Source organism: Cynocephalus volans, chromosome 13 (genome assembly GCF_027409185.1).
Source record: "Cynocephalus volans isolate mCynVol1 chromosome 13, mCynVol1.pri, whole genome shotgun sequence".
In the NCBI taxonomy this organism is placed as follows: domain Eukaryota; kingdom Metazoa; phylum Chordata; class Mammalia; order Dermoptera; family Cynocephalidae; genus Cynocephalus; species Cynocephalus volans.
Genome location: NC_084472.1, coordinates 23,261,058 through 23,279,745, shown reverse-complemented (window position 1 = coordinate 23,279,745; position 18,688 = coordinate 23,261,058). Strand labels below are relative to the sequence as shown.

At 39.6% G+C, this 18,688-nt stretch overlaps 1 protein-coding gene across 1 annotated transcript in view; it reads left to right on the top strand.

Annotated features, from left to right (window-relative positions):
• Positions 1–18,688, top strand: part of CHST9 (carbohydrate sulfotransferase 9) — a 288,995-nt gene that overhangs the window by 151,603 nt on the left and 118,704 nt on the right. Inside the window, exon 4 of the mRNA XM_063076908.1 lies at positions 179–220. Within this exon, the coding sequence (XP_062932978.1) occupies positions 179–220 (42 nt within the window). The remainder of the gene's footprint in view (positions 1–178; positions 221–18,688) is intronic.

The following is an 18,688-nucleotide window of genomic DNA, read 5'->3' as shown; positions in this document are numbered from 1 at the left end:
CTCTTCATTAACCCAGAAACACAGGAAATGACATTTTGTTTGATGACTTTCCCTCTTCCCATGATTTTCTTTGTTATAAATAAAATGTTAGAGGTTTTGAAGCACCTTTGTTAGAAAGTTTTGTAAATGTCTTTGGATATGATGGTTATACATGAATTTTTTTTCTCTCTTCTTCCAGGATGGGAACCAGTAAATTACTTGCAGCCTGTATCCAGAATCAGTGAGTAACCTCCTCATAATATCTGAGTCTCGGGTAGTTAAAGATAAGCAGACCAATTACTAGAATATCTGAAAACCTCAGAGTGTCTTAGGTACTATCACCAGAAAGCACAGCCTGGGTGGCATGTCGGAGAGTATGAAGTCTTGTCAAGGCAGAAAGAGAAGCAAGCATAGCGTGACCCTTGACCTCAGGGAATTTACAAAGGACACCAAAGGCTTTGAAAGTAGATTTCAGCTGTATTTAGCTTGATGAGTAATTAATGTTTACCTTATTTGAAAAAGTTTACATTTTTTCTATTTTTATTTTAAAAGTATTTAACACTTCCCTGAAACATTGGACTATATTGTTTATTTTCCAAAATGTCTTCCTCTATGAATATAGTGAACTCTTATAAGTTCAGATAATACTCAATTTTTGACAACTTGATCTAGACTAAGCTGAAGTGTACCTTTGAATTGTTGGCAAGGAATGGATTTGCTAAGCAAAATAGAGGGAACCTCTGTAACCCACATAAAAAAGAACACATTGTTTTCATGGCTTTAGCATATAGTGGTCTTTAGGCAAAAAGATTCGGCTATAAAATAAGGATTCGTGTCATTAAGTATATGTCTCCTTAGACAGATTTTATTGGTAGATCATAGTATTGAAAGTAATAAAACTACATTGCTTTCAATAAATTCTGACTTCCATGATCTAGGCTGTCTTTTCCCCCCAACCTTCCCAAACTCATTATTTCAATCTAATGAAGTTTACTGTTGTATAATATGTGAACATAGCATTTACTAATAGAAGGAAAACAATTCCTCTTATCTTATTTAAAAATTTACAAATACAAAGTTGAACTTTTTTGGATACTTATCTGTAATGTTGATCACAATAGTGAATTCACAGTAGTGAATGATACAAAATAATGTATCGTTCACTCTTTTTTCATGATTTCATACAGCAGGTAAATTTTTTTTATTTTAATTTAACACTCAATATTTTCACAAAGCAAGCAAGACACATTTTCAGAATAATAGCGAAAATTTGAGATGACAAAAAAAAAATCCAAATTAGACCATGCTCTCCTTGGGGTATGTTGAAAAGTTGGAGTAGTAACTGAGTCACTGTTCACTCATTTATTCTTTTATTCATTCAGCAAACACTTAGCCAAAGATCATACTTATTGCATCAAGGGGGGTAGAGATAAAATTCTCTTCTCTTCTTCATTGTACTGGCAGCCATAACTTGAGACAGAGATGGAGACACATAATTGAAAATATGACTTTGCACATACAGCCATACCTACATGTTATGGAGCAGCCAAAAGGGATGTTTTGATGATCTGGGGTTGGGGAAGATCAAAGGAGGTACACTGGTGGCTGAGGGATAGAGCCATAAAGGGGACAACCTGAAATGTTGGTGATGGAGTTTGGATGTTTTGTCCTCCCAGAACTCGTGGAAATCTGATCCCCAATGCGGAAGTGTTGGAAACTGATTGAGTCATGACAGCAGATCCCTCCCTCATGAATGGATTAATGCTCTCCCTGGGGGATGGGAGTAGTGAGTGAGTTCTCACTCTATTAGTTTCCACGAGAACTGGTTGTTCAAAAGACTCTGGCACCTCCCCTATCTCTCTCTTTCTCTCTCTTGCTTCCTCTTGCCATGTGACCTGCTTGTACCCGCCAGCTGCCTGCCACTTTCCGCCATGAGTAGAAGCAGCCTGAGGCCCACACCAGATGTAGCTGTCCCAGAATCGTAAGCCAAATAAACCTCTGTTCTTTATAAATTGCCCAGTCTCAGATATTTCTGTTATAGCAACACAAAATGGACTAATACAGAAAACTGGTACCAAGAGTGGGGTGTTGCTTATAACAGATACTTGAAAATGTGGTAAAGAAACAGAGAGCATGCAATGGTGCAGCCCAGAGACCCTTAGCTAAGAAGATTTACACAAAAGAATGGGATTAACAAGAGAAGGGGGGAAAGGCCCTGAAGGCATTGCAGAAGCTTCTGGGACCAACCCTTCCATTACAGGCCCAGTGACCTAGGGAGACAGAATGGTCTTGGGGAACAGGCCCAAGGCACCCTCCAGGGGCTTGCTGCCCAGGGCCACCTCAAGAAGCTGCTTCCAGCACCAGCACCCCAGCTGCTTTGGCTGCTCCAGCTATAGGTAAATCGGCTCCAGGTGTGGCTGGGTGTGCACCTTTAGAAAATACAAGCTGGAAGCCTTGGTGGCATCCACGTGGCGTTAGGTCTGAAGGCTTGCAGAGCTAGAACTGTGGAGGCTTGGGAGCCTCAACCCCAATTTCAGAGGATGTATGGAAAAGTCTGCGGGCCCAGGAAGAGATATGTCACAGGGGCAGAGTCACCACGGACAACTTTTGCTAGAGCAATGCTGAGTGGAAACATGGGGTCAGAGTTTCAGCAGAGAAAACCCACCAGTGCCATGTCTAGTGGAGCTGTGAGAGCAGGACCACCATGGAGACCCCAGATCTGTGGAACTACCCACATGCAATGCCAGCCTGCAAGAACTAAAGTATCACCTGAGACCAGGAAAGCCACAGGAATAGAGCTGACCAAGGACTAGGGGACCCAACCCCCACACCAGCATGCAGAGGAGGTCAAACGTGGAATCAAGGTACCTGATTCCCCAGCTTTGAGATTTAATGCCTGCCCTGCTGGGTTTTGGACTTGTTTGGGACCTGTTATCCCTTTCTTTTGGCCTATTTCTCCCTTTTGGAACCGGATATACACCCTACGTTTGTCCCACCATTGTATCTTGGAAGTGATGACTTATATTGATTTCACAGATGGGACTTTGAACTTTTGACTTTTTGAATTTAAACAAGTTAAGACTTTGGGGATGAAATGACTATACTTGCATGTGAAAAGACATGAGTTTTGGGGGGCCAGGGGCAGAGTGTAGTGGATTGAATTATGTCCCCCCATAACTCACTGGAACTTGAATTGTGTTCCCCAGGTATTATGTATTAGAAGCTTGGCCCCCAACTGTGACTGTTAAGAGGGTGGGAAATCCTATTATGGTAATTAAAAGGTGGAGCCTTGAAGAGGTGACTGGATTGTAGGACTGTGCAGTAGTGAATGGATTAAAAATGGTGGTCAAGGGAATGGTTCTGAGGGCTTTAAAAGAAGAGTATAATCTGTCTCTCTCTCTCTCTGCTTCCACGATCTTGCAATGTGAGACCCATGGGTCACTGTCACCACCACCTGATGGACTTTGGACTTCCAGCCTCAGAAGTTGTAAGCAATAAATTTCATTTTTCTTTATAAATTCTCCAGTTCCATGTATTTTGTTGTAGCAACATAAATGGACTAATACAGAAAATTGGTACCGAGGAGTGGGGTGTTGCTATATAGATACCTGAAAATGTGGATGCAACTTTGGAACTGGGTGTTAGGCAAAGGTTAGAGGAGTTTGGAGGACTTAGGAAAAGACCAAAAGATGAGGGAAACTTTGAAACATTTTAGAGATTGGTTAAATGGCTGTGATCATAATGTTGATAGAAACATGGACAGTAAAGACCATGCAGATGATGAGGTCCCAGATAGAAATGAGGAACTTAACTGAGAACTGGACAAAAGATAACCCTTGCTACACCATAGCAAGGAATTTGGCCACATTGTATCCATGCCTTTAGACTTTGTGGAAGGTCGGACTTAAGAGTTGTGAACCAGAATCTTTGGCGGAAGAAATTTCTAAGCAGCAATGAATTAAGAAAGCTGCATGGTTACTTTTAAGAGCCTACTCTGAGTTATGGCAGCAAAGGCATGATGTAAAGCCAGAATTTAAAAGGGAAGCGGAGTGTAAAGATTTGGAAAATTTGCAGCCTGGCCATGTGGTAGAGAAGTGGAGACCCAGAGAAAAACCCATGGGTGAAGCAGAAATACTGGCTGCAAAAGACATTAGCTTGGCAGTGAGGCAGCTGGATGCTAATAGCCAAGACAATGAGAGAAAAGCCCTGAAGGTATTTCAGAAGTCTGGAAGGGAGCCCCTCCCATCACAGACCCTGAGGCCTAGAAGGACTGAGTTGTCTCAGAGGACAGACCCAGGGTGAAGCTGCCCTCAGGACCAGCTCCAGGCATCCCAGCTGCTCTGGCTGGAGCAGCCCTACTTCAAGAAGTCTGAAGTGTTGTTCATGCAGCAGCTCTGGAGAACAGAAGCCTGAAACCTCGGTGGCATCCACATTGTGTTAAGTCTGCAGGCCGGCAGGAGGTGAGAGCAGTGGAAGCATGGCAGCCTCCACCCAGATTCCAAAGGATGTATGAAAAAGCCTGGATGCCCAGGCAGACATCTGCCACAGGGGTGGAGCCACTGCAGAGGCCATCTACTAGAGCAATCCCGAGCAGGAAAGTGGGGTCAGAACCCCCTACCCAGAGAACCCCCACCAGGGAATGTCTAGTAGAGCCAAGGCAGCAGGGCAGCTGACAGGACCCTAGAAATGCAGGGCCACTGGTAATGTGCAACACAGGCCTGGAAAAGCTGCAGGTACCAGCTTATCCCACTGGGCTGTACCTGGCAGAGCTGTGGAAGTGAGGCTGCCTGATGCTTTAGGGGCCCAGATGGCCCATTGTGCCCAGGATGCAAGACTTGGAGTCAAAGAAGATTATTTTGGAGCTTTCAGATGTAATGTCTGCTCTGCTGGGTTTCGGACTTGTTTGGGACCAGTTTCTCCTTTCTTCTGGCCTATTCCTCCCTTTTGCAATGGGAATATGTACCCCACATCTGTTCCCCTACTGTATCTTGGACGTAGATAAATTTGGTTTTGATTTTCACAGGCTCACAGCTGGAAAGACTTTTGCTTTTGGTCTCAGATGAGACTTTGGACTTTGGACCTTCAAGTTGGTCCAGGAGAAAGCTAAGACGTTTGGGACTGCTGGGATGGAATGACTGTATTTTGTATGTGAGAGGGACATGAGTTTTAGGAGGCCAGGGGCGGAATGATGGAATTTGGATGATTTGTCCTCCCAGAACTCATGTGGAAATTTGATCCCCAGTGTGGCAATGCTGGAAGCTGTTTGAGTCATGGGGACAGATCTCTAATGAATGGATTAATGCTCTCTCTGGGAGGTGAGGGTCCTGAGTGAGTTCTTACTCTATTAGTTCTCATGAGAGCTGGATGTTTAAAAGACCCTGGCACCTCCTCTCTCTCACTCTCTGTTTTGCTTCCTCTTGCCATGTGATCTGCTTGTACTCCCCGGCTGCCTGCCACTTTCTTCCATGAGTAGAAGCAGCATGAGGCCCGTGCCAGATGCAGCTGTCCCAGAATCAAAAGCCAAATAAACCTCTGTTCTTTATCAATTACCCAGTCTCAGGTATTCTGTTATAGCAATGGACTAATACAGTTGGTCAGTGCAGATCTCAGAAGCTTAGTGGCCTTGTACTCCAGCCTTAATGCTGGTTTGGCAGGATAGTGACTTTTCTATTCAGTCAGCAGCCTGTGATCTTAAGTTCCTAGTCATTGTAAAGTAAGTGAGCGGCTGCCCAGAAGATTGAGTCACCAGATCGTATGGTCCCCAGAATCATATGCTGTCATCATCAGCTAAGCTGCAGCCACAAGGTGACTGCTGAGAATGGAACAGTGGTCAGCCAGACCCCTGCCTGCCCATTCTACCCTCTCACCTCCCACCCTTGACTAAGCCCCTAGCCCAGCCTCTACCCAGCCTCCCTTTCCACTTGAGTCTTGGTTCTTCCCTAGCACGTGAGACAGGGAAAAAGTTTTCCACCTCCTGTGGAATAGAAAAGTAGAATTTGAGCCAAGTAAAAAGAAGCCAGACTGCCTGCTACCTGTCCACCCTGCCATTAGCACCAGTTCCAAACCTCAGTACAGAATGTGCTAGTCACAGTTACAAGACTGCACTTCCTCTCACACTTGGAAGTGGGTTATCTCACCAGCCGGTAGGAAAATGCCCAGTGTCCTCTTAAAATGTTTAGTGAGCCTTGGGGACCCCAAGAGAGAGTTGCTAAGATCTCTCTTGATAGTTACTAAGCTTACCTCAGAGGGAGATTTGAATTGCTAAAGCTCTCATCCTCAACTTGCCAAATGGCAGTAATAAAGAAAACATAGGCTATATCTTGTACATTACTGACTCCTATTTTAATTAATGTAAGACACATTCCTCATTTGGGAACATGGTTGATTCACTCAGTCAGATCATTCATTGGGGATATACTAAACGCAAGGTGCTAGCTACCGTTCAAGATCTTGGAAGATAATGAGCGTAAGCATCTTCCATGAATAATATTTGAAACATTCGGAAAAACCTGTCAAATTCAGACAAAATTTCTGAAAGTGCAATTCCAGAGACTCATTAGGGGTTGGGAAACTCCCGAGCTTTTTTCCTCTCTCCTCAGGCTGGGCTTCCAAGGCCCACTCTTCTGTCAATACCTCGAAACACTTTGCTTCCTGTGCATTTTTCAGTCAGCTGTGGTAACCTGCTGATGTGTAGATGCTCCAGGCCACCGTAACATCCCACTCCCCACCCATGGGCCTTCCCTACACGTCACACACCAGGCTGAATGAAGTAAAGCCCTGCCTTCCCTGGGATAGGAAACACCAAGTGACACTTCTCCTAATTTGGGTTCAGACAGGGTATTCTTCCCTCCATCCCACACATGCACATCAGTCCTTTCTTGAATGTGCTTTAACTGCCTGGTACCATGCCAGCCAGACCTCGGTGCCCTCTGCAACCACCACTTATTCCTACTGGTTTGTATGCGGTCTTTATTCTAGATCTGCTCAAGGAAGCAGCTTGCCTCTCATTAAAAAAATTTCTCTTTATAAATGTGGGATATCTTCAGTCTGTGCATCACCTGGAGTCCGTGTAAGGGCAGGTAAAGCTGGCAAAGAGAACTTTTTTCCCTGCAGGATAAGGGCATTTCAGTTGAGACTGCAAAGACAAGCATCTGTCCATTTCATTTAATTGGCCCTAAGTACACCTTGCTTCTATTTCCTCCTTTAGTCAGCATGACTCCCATTTCTGTGTCCTTTGTATATTTTTTTTACTCTCATTTCTACCCTTTACATATCTCACAGGTTCTAGTAACCCTTGGGATACAGTTTTTTGGTTTATTTCCCACTTAGTTGGAAGAACACAAGACTCATGTCAGTTCAGTGACAAACTCAAAATTAGGAATGCGTGTGCAGTGGCACGTCATTTACATGTTTTTCTCACTGTTTTTTAAAAATGCTTTACCACTTAGTGAAACAGTGTTCAATTTAGGCCAATCCCGGAAATCCTTGACAGCGAAAATACAGTCCACATTGGGCGTCTTGATAAAATGTTCAAGTCAGAGTCCAACACTTGACTCTTCCGGCTCTGGATCCTATTCTTCCTTAGGCCTCCATTTATAGGGACTGAAAACATACTTTCCTTCTATTTCATGAGTGGAGAATAATTCAAAATCATTTCTGAGAGTCATTGAACTGAAAAATGGTCCTGGGAATTTCATGAAGAAAATCTCCAGGCAGGGTTTATGTACCAGCAAAAGGATACACACATTCAAGGGTAATACCTTTTCATATTTTGATAGCATTCCCCCTCCCAGAGCAGAGGGCTGCCTCTGTGCACAAGCTGCAGCAGTCTGCGATTTTTAAAGCAAGAGGCTGCTGCGGGTGCCTCTGTCGAGCGGGTCCACACAGCACGCGTGCACCTTTGAGCTTTGCAATCAGTAGGCGCCACCTCTTGGGCACAGATCCTGGAATGGACTGTTGTTTACAGGTACTCGGTGTCCTTGCATTCACTCGGCTCAAAGGGAGGGACGGCGTGACATCTGGAATTCACAAGAGCTGCAGATGACTCAGCGATGTGGCTCCCAGGCCTGAGCCGGGACTCCAGCCCCACACGGGGACGTGGCTCAGAGTATTTTCTGGGGCGCACGTTGCTCGTTCAGTTGCGCTCAGCTTCTCTGGCGAATGAGGCGACTGAGAAGTGCTACGGTGTTAGAGTCAAGGTTGGGGTTGTCCTCGAGGCCAGAGCGTAGAGGCCAGGTCCCCATCGCGTGAGTGTCCGTAGTGGGCAGGGCCGCACCTTTGCGCCCAGACCGGCTTCCATTGTCAGTCCGAGCATTCTGCTCTGTAAATCCAGGATTACCAAAGCTGGTAGGAAGGGGTAGTTAGAGACCTTTCTATAGCCTTCCTGAGCTTATGTGAGAATTAAACCTTACAAATCTTATGAGACTTGATGAACACGATGATATTAAAAAAAAAAAAAAAGAGCAGCATAAACCTTCAGGTTGATGGCCTAATAATCTCAACTGAAAAGCCCTTATCCTGCAGAAAAAAAAGAGTACTCTTTTTCTACCTTTTTTTTTTTACCTATTTTCAGACTGACTCCAGATATTCAAACAGCTTGTAAATCCTGCACAGACTGAAGCTGTCATTCTCACATTTATTAAAAAAAAAAAAAAAAAAAAGCAATGAAGTTGTTCAGGTCTTTTTCTTTTGTAGGGGAAGGAGTGGTACATTATTATTCTTGTATGGGAATAATTAACAACAACAACAAAAGTGGCATCCCACAGTTAATTTAGCTCTTCTCAAGTATGAGCCTGGTACCTGAATTACAGGAACATAAGCTGATCTGCAAGTGTTTTCCCTTCTCACTGGGGTGGGAAGTAATCTAGCGGGTCAAGGTTTCCAATCTTTTTCTCTTGCGATAAAAAGATCTGTCACTTCCACTGTGGCTACACCCAAAAGTCAATTTTTTTGGTCCTGTTAAAGTGCCCTATCGAGTAATTTCAGTAGTGATGAAGATGGAATTCTTCTCAAAGTGTAACTACTCCCCTTGCTGGTGTACTGTGGCAATGACATTCATCTTTGAAAATTTAATACTGATTCAGGGCAGGATTTTTGTTTGTTTGTTTAACTTTTTTGGTAGGGTAATTCTTTATGTTTTTGAACTTCTCAGTAAATTGAGATTTAGTCTAAGGAAACTGGATACATTAATGTTGTCATGATACTTGGTAAGCCAGGTCGGCTAAGTTTATGGAATACAAGAATTTGTTTAAAATGTTTTTCATGCCTAGAAACTAGGGAAATCCTCTGAATGGTGTCTAGTGATAAAGTTGTTTTTTTTTTTTTTTTTTTTTTAAGTAACAGAATCTCTTAATTTTTTAAATCTCTTAATTTTTTTAATTAAACAATTCTTTTTACAATAAAATGCACAAATCTTAAGTGTTAAGCCTAATGAATTTTGATAATTGTATGCACCTGTGTAACAGCCATCAAAACCAAGATATTGAATCTCACACCCTAAATACTTCTCCCAATTCCAACCCAAGACCACACTATGTCCATCCCTCCACCTTGTCATCTCCTCCCCATGCCCAGGCAACCACTTTCTTACTTCTGTCACTAGAGTTTAATCTGGCCTATTCTCGGACTTCACATACATGAAATCATACAGCATGTAAAGGCCCCTTTCCCATACCATAATGTTTTTGAGATTGTTGCATATATCAATAGTTCATTCCTTCTTCATTGCTAAGTAATATTCCATTGTATGACTATAATACAAATTATCTATCATCCTGTTTTTGACATGTGGATTGTTTTCAGTTTGGGGCAATTATGAATAAGACCACTGTGAACATTCTTATAAACACCAAGAGGTGGAATTGCTAAATCTCAAAATAAATGTGTAACTTCCTAGGAAGTTCCAGCTGGTCCTCATCCACACCACGGTGGGTATGAAATGGTATCTCTTATGGTTTAATTTGCATATCTCTGATGGCTAATGACGTTGACCATCTTTTTATGTGCTTATTGCCCATTTGTAGATCTTCCCTGATAAAATACCTGTTCAAGTTTCTTCTCATTTTTATTGGATCATTTATCTAACGTTGATTGTAAAAGTTCTTCATATATTCTGGATAGAAGTCTTTTGTTAGTTTCATGTATTGTAAATATTTTCAGTTTGTGGTTTGCCTATTCATTTTATTAAAAGTGCCTTTTGATGAGCAGAAATTTTTAATTTTGCTAAAGAACAATTAGTTATTTTTCTCTTTTATAGTTAATGCTTTTTAGTTTCTTGTTGAAGAAATCTTCGTTTATTCCAAGGTTGCGAAGATATTTTACTGTTACTCAAAAAGTAGTGATAGCTACTTTTTATTTTTTTTAATTTTTTTACAGAAACATAATTGATTGTATATATCTGTGGGGTAGCACATTGAATATCAGTGCCTGCATGCAATATGTGGTGCTCCAGTCAGGCTAATTAGTATTTTAAACATTACACCATGTAATCATTTTTTGTTTCCTTTTACCAATTTCCTGCTAACCCACCTTCCCCTCCACCTTTCCCACCTCTAGTAACCTCAGTTCTGTTCTCTCCTTTTGAAAGTTCGATGTATTATTGTGACTGTTGTGATAGCTACTTTCTAAATTGGGGAAAATAATAAGGACCATTCACAAGCAGATAAAGGGGCATTTTTATAATGACTAAAATACAGGGATGTCTACACTTTAATGAATTTGTGATTACTTGTTAATTTTCAAATGTCTCCTTGATCTATCCTCTTTTTTTCTGAGAAATAGAAAGTAGAAATAAGAAGTTGGGTGTTTTGAGAATTGTCAGGCTCGAAGTACTAGAAAAACTCAACGTGAGGTTTGAATGTTCTGTGTATAATAATGACTTTAGATAACGATCTTTATATAGCAAGTGATTTTATGGCATTATTCACTGTCCTTGAGAAATGACTTCAATTCCAGGGAATCAGACCAAGCTATTTCTAGTCTTTATCCTCACCTTTGCAGCAAGAGGATGATAGCAAATTACCAAACTGCCCTGATAATATCATTCATTGCATACATTGATTTAATTATGTGAAATCTTTAATATCTTAAATATACTTATATCTCGGTAGAGATAGATAGACATAGGTATGAATATAGATATAAATGTAGATCTAGATATATGAAACATTCTCATTACCTTTTCTGGGATGATTCTCTAACGTCACCTAGAGCTTAGGAAAGCTCTAATATTTATTCCTTTGATCAGTGTTTATTGATCCATACTGTGTGGTAGGCACTGGATATACAGGGGTGAACAAACGACCAGGTACTTGACCTCTAGGGGCCTACTGTCTGACTGAGGAGAGAGTTAGTCAAGTAAATGAAGACACTGTTTTAGATTGTGTTAGGTGCTCTATTACAAGGTGCTGTAAAGACATCACCAGGGAAGTCCTGTTTTAGGGAGGCCTGCCTGAGCAGGTGGCATCTAGTCAGAGACTTGGATTGAGAGGGAGCCAACCATATAACAAGTGGACAGGAGCATTCTGTGCAGGAGGAGCAGCAAAGGTAAAATCCTCAGGCAGGTAAAAGCCAGCATGTTCCAGGACAAGGTGGTAAGGTGCAGTGAGCAGAAGGGAGAGGGGTAAGGTGAGGCAGGAGAGAGAGGCCGCGGCAAGATGGTGATAGAGCCTTGTCATCCATGCTCAGGAATGATGTTGATGAAGACCGTCCTGCCTTTCAAGAGCTTATAATCAAAGCCACATTTGTTACAAAAGAATTAGGTGTTTATAGCTAGAACAAGGGGTATTATTTAATACTCTTGCTTGGAGTCCCTGAAGAGCAGCTTCTACTTATAAGTAGTGACCAGGGTCACTCACTGATGTTCATTGAACAGAATTCTCAAGACAAGATATCCATAGAAGTGTGAGGCAGAGAGGGGGATGCTGGCCACGTGGGTTTGGATTTAGAATACACGTGAGTGGCACGAGGTACACGCGCATGTGTGTATTGAAGAAGTCGGTAGAAGGCCGAGTCAGATGATTAGGTTGAGGCAGTCTTGAACTAATGTTCAGGACTTAGATTGAGACCCTGTGAGGGAGACCAAATCTCACATACGTAAGCCAGTTATGCCTCATTCTAAGGCAGGTGATGTGGACTGGAGAGAAACCAGAAGCAGGGAATTCCACTGAAGAGGGTTTTAAAAAGTTCCCAAGAATTATGCGAAGTGATAAAGGAAAGGAAGGCATGCAACCAAGAATAACTGTGCAGAGTCCTCTGCCAATTGATCAGGTTTGCTAATTAGTTTTCAAGGCCAGCCCAGTCTACTAGAGTATGAAACCCCCTACATGACCCTCTCTGTGACTTGACTTTTTCAAGCCATTATTATTTCTAGGCATTAGGGAGTGTGGACAAAACATGCTAGCATATATCCCTCCTCACAGAGTCTATGAGAGAGGCAGGGGTGTGACAAGAGCTCCCATCAAGGCTCCGGGTGGCCAGGTGGATGAGCGGGGTGCAGGGTTGAAGTCAGTGTGCCCTCCTTGACTCTGTTCCACCACCAGCCGGGCAGCATTGCCCCTTCCTCGCTCAGGTGAGCGTGCCCCTCATGCTCTCCCATGCACACAACCCCATCTCTGGTGGTCATTCAGACTTGGCAAAATAAAAAGAATGTTCTTTCACACTGAAAAGGCTGGAGCTCTCAGAAAGAAATCTGTCAGGATGACTAAACCTGGGCATAAAATTTTAGGATGTGAGCTTGCAGCAGAGCCAGAATGCAATGGTTACAAGAATGTCTCAGCAGGAAAGTCAAGGAATTTTCTTTCTTTTTTTTCTTTCTTTTTTGAGCTTTAGGGCCAAGTTGGGTATCTGCAAATGACAGTAAATCCATAAATAAAAACTAGTTTTAGGAAGACACTCAGATGGAAATGAATATTCAGGAATAATTAACTTCATAGGTGGGAGTCAAAAGACTAGATGTAGAGATGAAAGAGTAACGGATGAAGGACAGAGTTCTTGTGACTCCCACATGGAGATTGATAAAGAAGTAAACAAAAAAGGAATAAGAAAACAGAGAGATGCTACAAGAATGGCAAAAACTGGAAAAGCAAAAAAGAAGAGTATCACAGAAATGAAGGTCAAGAAAATATCTAGAATGTCTTGTTAATAAGTGTTTACTACAATCAAAAAACCTAAGAGATGTAAACTAGAAGAAGTTTCCTCCTGGTCTTTATAATGTGTATGCAGAAAATAATTTTTCAGTCAATCACTGTTCAATTTAAACTTTTTTGTTTTTAGGAAGTAGACTGTATTTCTTACTTAAATCCTCTAGTTCTTGATTCACTGTTTTAGAAATCTAGAAGTAAATCTATAGATAAGCTCGACTGTCTCATAATGGAGTAGTTTGAGGGCCCTTTTACAATTCTAAATGTTTATTGAGTTGGTTGCAAAAACATTAGTTTTAACAGATCTGTGATTATTTAAAAGGTTTTCCATTCATTATACTAGCTCCTGAGGCTAAATTTGGCTAGTTGATATCACTGTGGAATTGGAACATAGGCACATAGAACTAATTTCCTCATTTGACTTTTAAATTAGTTTTTTTTGTGTGTGTTAACTAAAATTGAAATGTTTCGATTATGAATAATGCCATGATGAACTGGTACACTCCATTGACTTTAATGAAGTGCACATGTTCTTGCAGGTTTGTGAATGACGGCCTGGTCTCAGAGTTCCTGAATCTTACTATTTAATATTTGCTACACTCACATATTCTATTTATGATAATACCACAATCATAGCTCTTTAATTTTATGAACACAATTGAACTTAAAAGTTTTTTCATCAACTTTTCCAAGAGATTGACATTACCAAGAGTGTACCAACTTATTTTTACATAAAAGGAAGAGTTGACAATTTATTAAATTCAAATTAGCTAACATTTTCTACATGACTATTATTTGAAAGTCACTGTACCAAGAGATTAATTTGCAAGGAATAAACAGATCGTGTAGTTAATTCTAGGTAATTGAAACTTCGAAATAAAATTTTTGGTCTTTACTGATCATAATAAAAGGTATATAATACCTTAAATACCAGACAACACCTGCTGTTAATATATGCAAAAGAGAGAAGCAACTAGGGAAATTCTGAATAATGGTATTAATTGCACAGTACCTAGAGTAAGGCTCTTTGCTAATATTTTAAGCCAAGGAGTCCTTTCTCTTTTTTTATTGAAAAATAATTGGTTATACATATTCGTAGGGTACAGAGTTTAATAAAGATACCTGTGTACAATGTGTGATGACCAAGTCAGGACGATTAGGATGTTCGTCATTACAAAATGTAATTATTCCTTGTGCCAATTGACAAGTTTCTCTCTAGACTCTCCCCCTCCCCCATTCCCACCTCTAATAACCACAGTTCTGTTCTTTCCTTCTGAAAGTTCATGCATTATTGTGATCTTTCTTTCTTTTTCTTTCTTTCCTTCCTTCATTCTTTCCTTTCCTACCTTCCTTTCTACTTTCTTTCTTTCACTCTCAGTTGTAAAGAGGACCTGTGGTATTTCTCTTTCTATGCCTAGCTTCTTTCACTTAACATAATTTTCTCCAAGCTCACTCATGCTGCTGCAGATGGTAGAATTTCATTCTTTTTTTATGGCTGAGTAGTACTCCATTGTGCATATATACCACATTTTCCTTTTACAGTCATCCATCAATGGATATTTAAGTTGATTCCACATCCTGGCTATTGTAAATAGGTATCCGTTCAACATGATAATTTCCATTCTTTTGTGTATATACCCAATAGTGGGATTGCTGGATCATGTGGCAGTTCTATCTGTAGTTCTTTAAAAAAACCTCTGTACTATTTTCCATAATGGCTGCACTAATTTATAGTCCCACCAACCGTGTAGAAGCGTTTCTCTTTCTGTGCATCCTCACCAGTATTTGTTATTCTCTGTCTTCTTGATAATAGCCAGTCTAACTGGGGTGAGATGATAACTCAATGTAGTTTTGATTTGCATTTCCTGATGATTAGTGATGTTGAGCATTTTTTCATATACCCATTGGCCATTCGTATGTCCTCTTTTGAGAAATGTCCATGCAGCCCCTTTGCTCATTTTTAATAAATTTGTTTGTTTACTGTTAAGTTGTTTGAGTTCCTTGTGTGTGTGTGTGTGTGTGTGTGTGTGTGTGTGTGTGTGTGTGTGTGTGTGTGTGTGTGTGTGTGTGTGTGTGTGTGTGTGTATGCTGGATATTAATCCCTTGTTGGATGCATAGTTTGCAAATATTTTCTCCCATTCTGTAGGTTGTCTTTTCAGTCTGTTGATTGTTTCCTTTGATGTGCAGAAGCCTTTTAGTTTGATTTAGTCCCTTTGTTTATCTTTCCTTTTGTGCCTGTGCTTATAAGATCTCACTCATAAAGTCTTTGCCCAGCCCTATATCCTGAAGTGTTTCCCCTATGTTTGTTTCTAGGAGTTTTATGGTTTCAGGTCTTATATTTAAGTCTTTAATCCATTTTGAGTTGATTATGGTATATGGAGAGATATATGGGTATAGTGGATATCCAATTTTCCAGGCACCATTTGCTGAAGAGGCTGTCTTTTCCCCAATGTATGTTCTTGGTGCTTTTGTCAAAGATCAGTTGTCTGTAAGTACCTGGGTTGATTTCTGTGTTCTCTATTCTGTTCCATTGGTCTGGGTGTCTGTTTTTATGCCAGTACTGTGCTGTTTTGGTTACTATAGCTTTGTAGTATAATTTGAAGTTGTGTACTGTAATGTCTCCAGCATTATTTTATTTTACTTTATTTTATTTTATTTTATTTATTTTATTTTTTGCTGAGGCTTGCTTTGGCTATTTGGGGTCTTTTGTTGTTCCATATGAATGTTAGGATTGTTTTTTCTATTCTGTGAAGAATGTCATTGGTATTTTGATGGGGATTACATTGAACCTGTAGATCGCTTTGAGTAGTATGGACATTTTCACAACATTAATTCTTCTTCTTTTTTATTTTGTTTTATCAATATACAATGTAGTTAATTTTCATGTCCCTTTACCGATTCTTCCCTCCACCCTCACACTCCCCCCTCCCACCCATCAACATCATATATGTTCACTTGTCTTAACAAGTTCAAGGAATACAACGTTAATTCTTCTAATCCATGAATATGGAATGTGTTTCCTTGTTTTGGTGCCCTCTTTAATTTCTTTCAGCAGTGATTTGTAGTTCTCATTGTAGCAATCTTTCATCTCCTTGGTTAAATTTATTCCTAGGGTTTTGGGGGGTTTTTTGGGTGTTTTTTGTTTGTTTGTTTGTTTGTTTTTTTATAGCTATTATAAATGGGCTTGCTTTCTTGATTTCCTTTTCTGCTTCTTTCTTGTTGGTATATAATAACACTAATGATTTTTGTGTATTGATTTTGTATCCTGCAACTTAACTGAATTTATTTATCAGCTGTAAGAGTGTTTTGATAGAGTTTGTAGGTTTTTCTATATATAGGATCTTGTCATCTGTGAGCAGGGACAGTCTCACTTCATCTTTTGCAGTCTGGATGCCTTTTATTTCCTTCTCTTACCTGATTAGTCTGGTTAGTATTTGCAATACTATACTGAATAGGAATGATGGGAGTGGCCATCTTTGTCTTGTTCCTCTTCTTAAGGGAAAAGCTTTACACTTTTCCCCATTCAGGATGATGTTGGTGGTGGGTTTGTCATATATGGCTTGTATTGTGTTGAAATACTTTCCTTCTACATAATTTGTTGAGTCTTTATTATGAAGTGATGTTGAATTTTGTTAAATGCTTTTTCTGCCTCTATTGAGATAAGCATATGGTTTTCACCCTGGATTTTGTTAATGTGGCATATCACATTTATTGATTTTTGTGTAAGTTTAACCTCCTTGCATCCCTAGATGAGTCCCATGTGATCAGGATGTATAATCTTTTTGATGTACTATTGTATTCTGTTTGCTAAGATTTTGTTGAGTATTTTTGTGTCTGTGTTTATCAAGGATATTGGCCTGTAGCTTTTCATTTTTTGTTGTACCTTTTCTGATTTTGGTATCAGAGTGATGCTGGCCTCATTGAATAAGTTGGGAAGAATGGCCTCTGTTTCAATTTTTTGGAATAGTTTGAAAAGTATTGGTATTAATTCTTCTTTAAAGTTTTGGTAGAATCCAGCAGTGAAGCTATCTTGTCCTGTGCTTTTCTTTGTTTGAAGACTGCTGATTACTGCTTCAATCTTGTTGCTCATTATTGTTCTGTCCAGATTTTCTATTTCTTCTTGGTTCAGTCTTGGCAGTTTGTGTGTGTTCAGAAACTTTTCCATTTCCACCAGATTTTCAAATTTGTTTGCATACAGTTTTTCATAATCGTCTCTATTGATTGTATTTCTGTGGTATTGGTTGTAATGTTTTCTTTTTCATTTCTGATTTTTATTTGGGTCTTCTCTCTTCTTTTTTTAGTTAGTCTGGCCAATGGATTATCTATTTTGTTTGTCTTCTCAAAGACCAATTTTTTGTTTCATTGATCTTCTGGTTTTTTGGGGGTTTTTTGGTTTGTTTATTTGTTTGGTTTTTTTTTTTTTTTTTTTTTTTTTTTTTTTTTTGGTCTCTATTTCATTTAATTCTGGTCTGTTCTTAATGATTTCTCTCCATTTGTTAATTCAAGAATTGGATTGCTCTTGTTCTACTTCTTTAAGGTATGATATTAGGTTGTTTATTTGAAGTCTTTCTATTCTTTTGATGTAAGCATTTATTGCAATAAACTTCCCTCTTAGTACTGCTTTTGTGGTATCTTGTATGTTGGTAAGTTGTGCTTGTATTTTCAATTGTTTTTAAGGAAATTTTAATTTTGTTTTAAGCAATTTTTTGACTTCCTTCTTTATTTCTTCTTTGATTCATTGGTCATTCAGGAGCATGATTCTTAATTTCCATGTATTTGTATAGTTTCCAAAGTTTTGTTTGTTGTTAGTTTCTATTTTATTACATTATGATCTGAATGTATACTTGATATGATTTCAATCATTTTAAATTTGTTGAGACTTAGTTTGTTGTCTCACATGTAGCCTGTTCTAGAGAATGATCCATGTGCTGATGAAAAGTTGCAGTTGTTGGATAAATGTTCTCTAAATGTCTGTCAAGTCCAATTGTTCTAAAGTGCTGCTTAAATCCAATATGTCTCTACAAATTTCTTGTCTAGATGATCTGTCCGGTGCTAAGAGAGGCATGTTAAAGTCCCCAACTATTATTGTTTGGGTATCCGTATCTCTTTTTAGATTGAATAACAGTTGCTTTATATATCTGTGTGCTCAAATGGTGGGTGCATATATGTTTGTGATTGTTATATCTTCTTGATACCTCAATCATTTTATCATTATGTAATGTCCTTCTTTATATCTTTTTATAATTCTTGGTTTGAAGTCTATTTTATCTGATTTGAGTATGGCAACTGCTGCTCGTTTTTGGTTTCCATTTGTGTGGTATATCTTTTTACATCCCTTCACTATTAGTCTATCTGTGTCTTTATTGGTGAAAAGAGTTTCTTGCAGGCAGCATATAGGTGGGTCTAGTTTTTTAATCCATTTAGCCAGTCTGTATCTTTTAATTTTAAGTGGGGAATTTAATCAATTTGCATTCAGGGTTCTCACTGAACGTTATTGCGTTGTTACTGCCATTTTATTAATTTTTATGGTTGTTTTTTTGTTTTGTTCCTTTCTTTCCCTTTTATTGTTT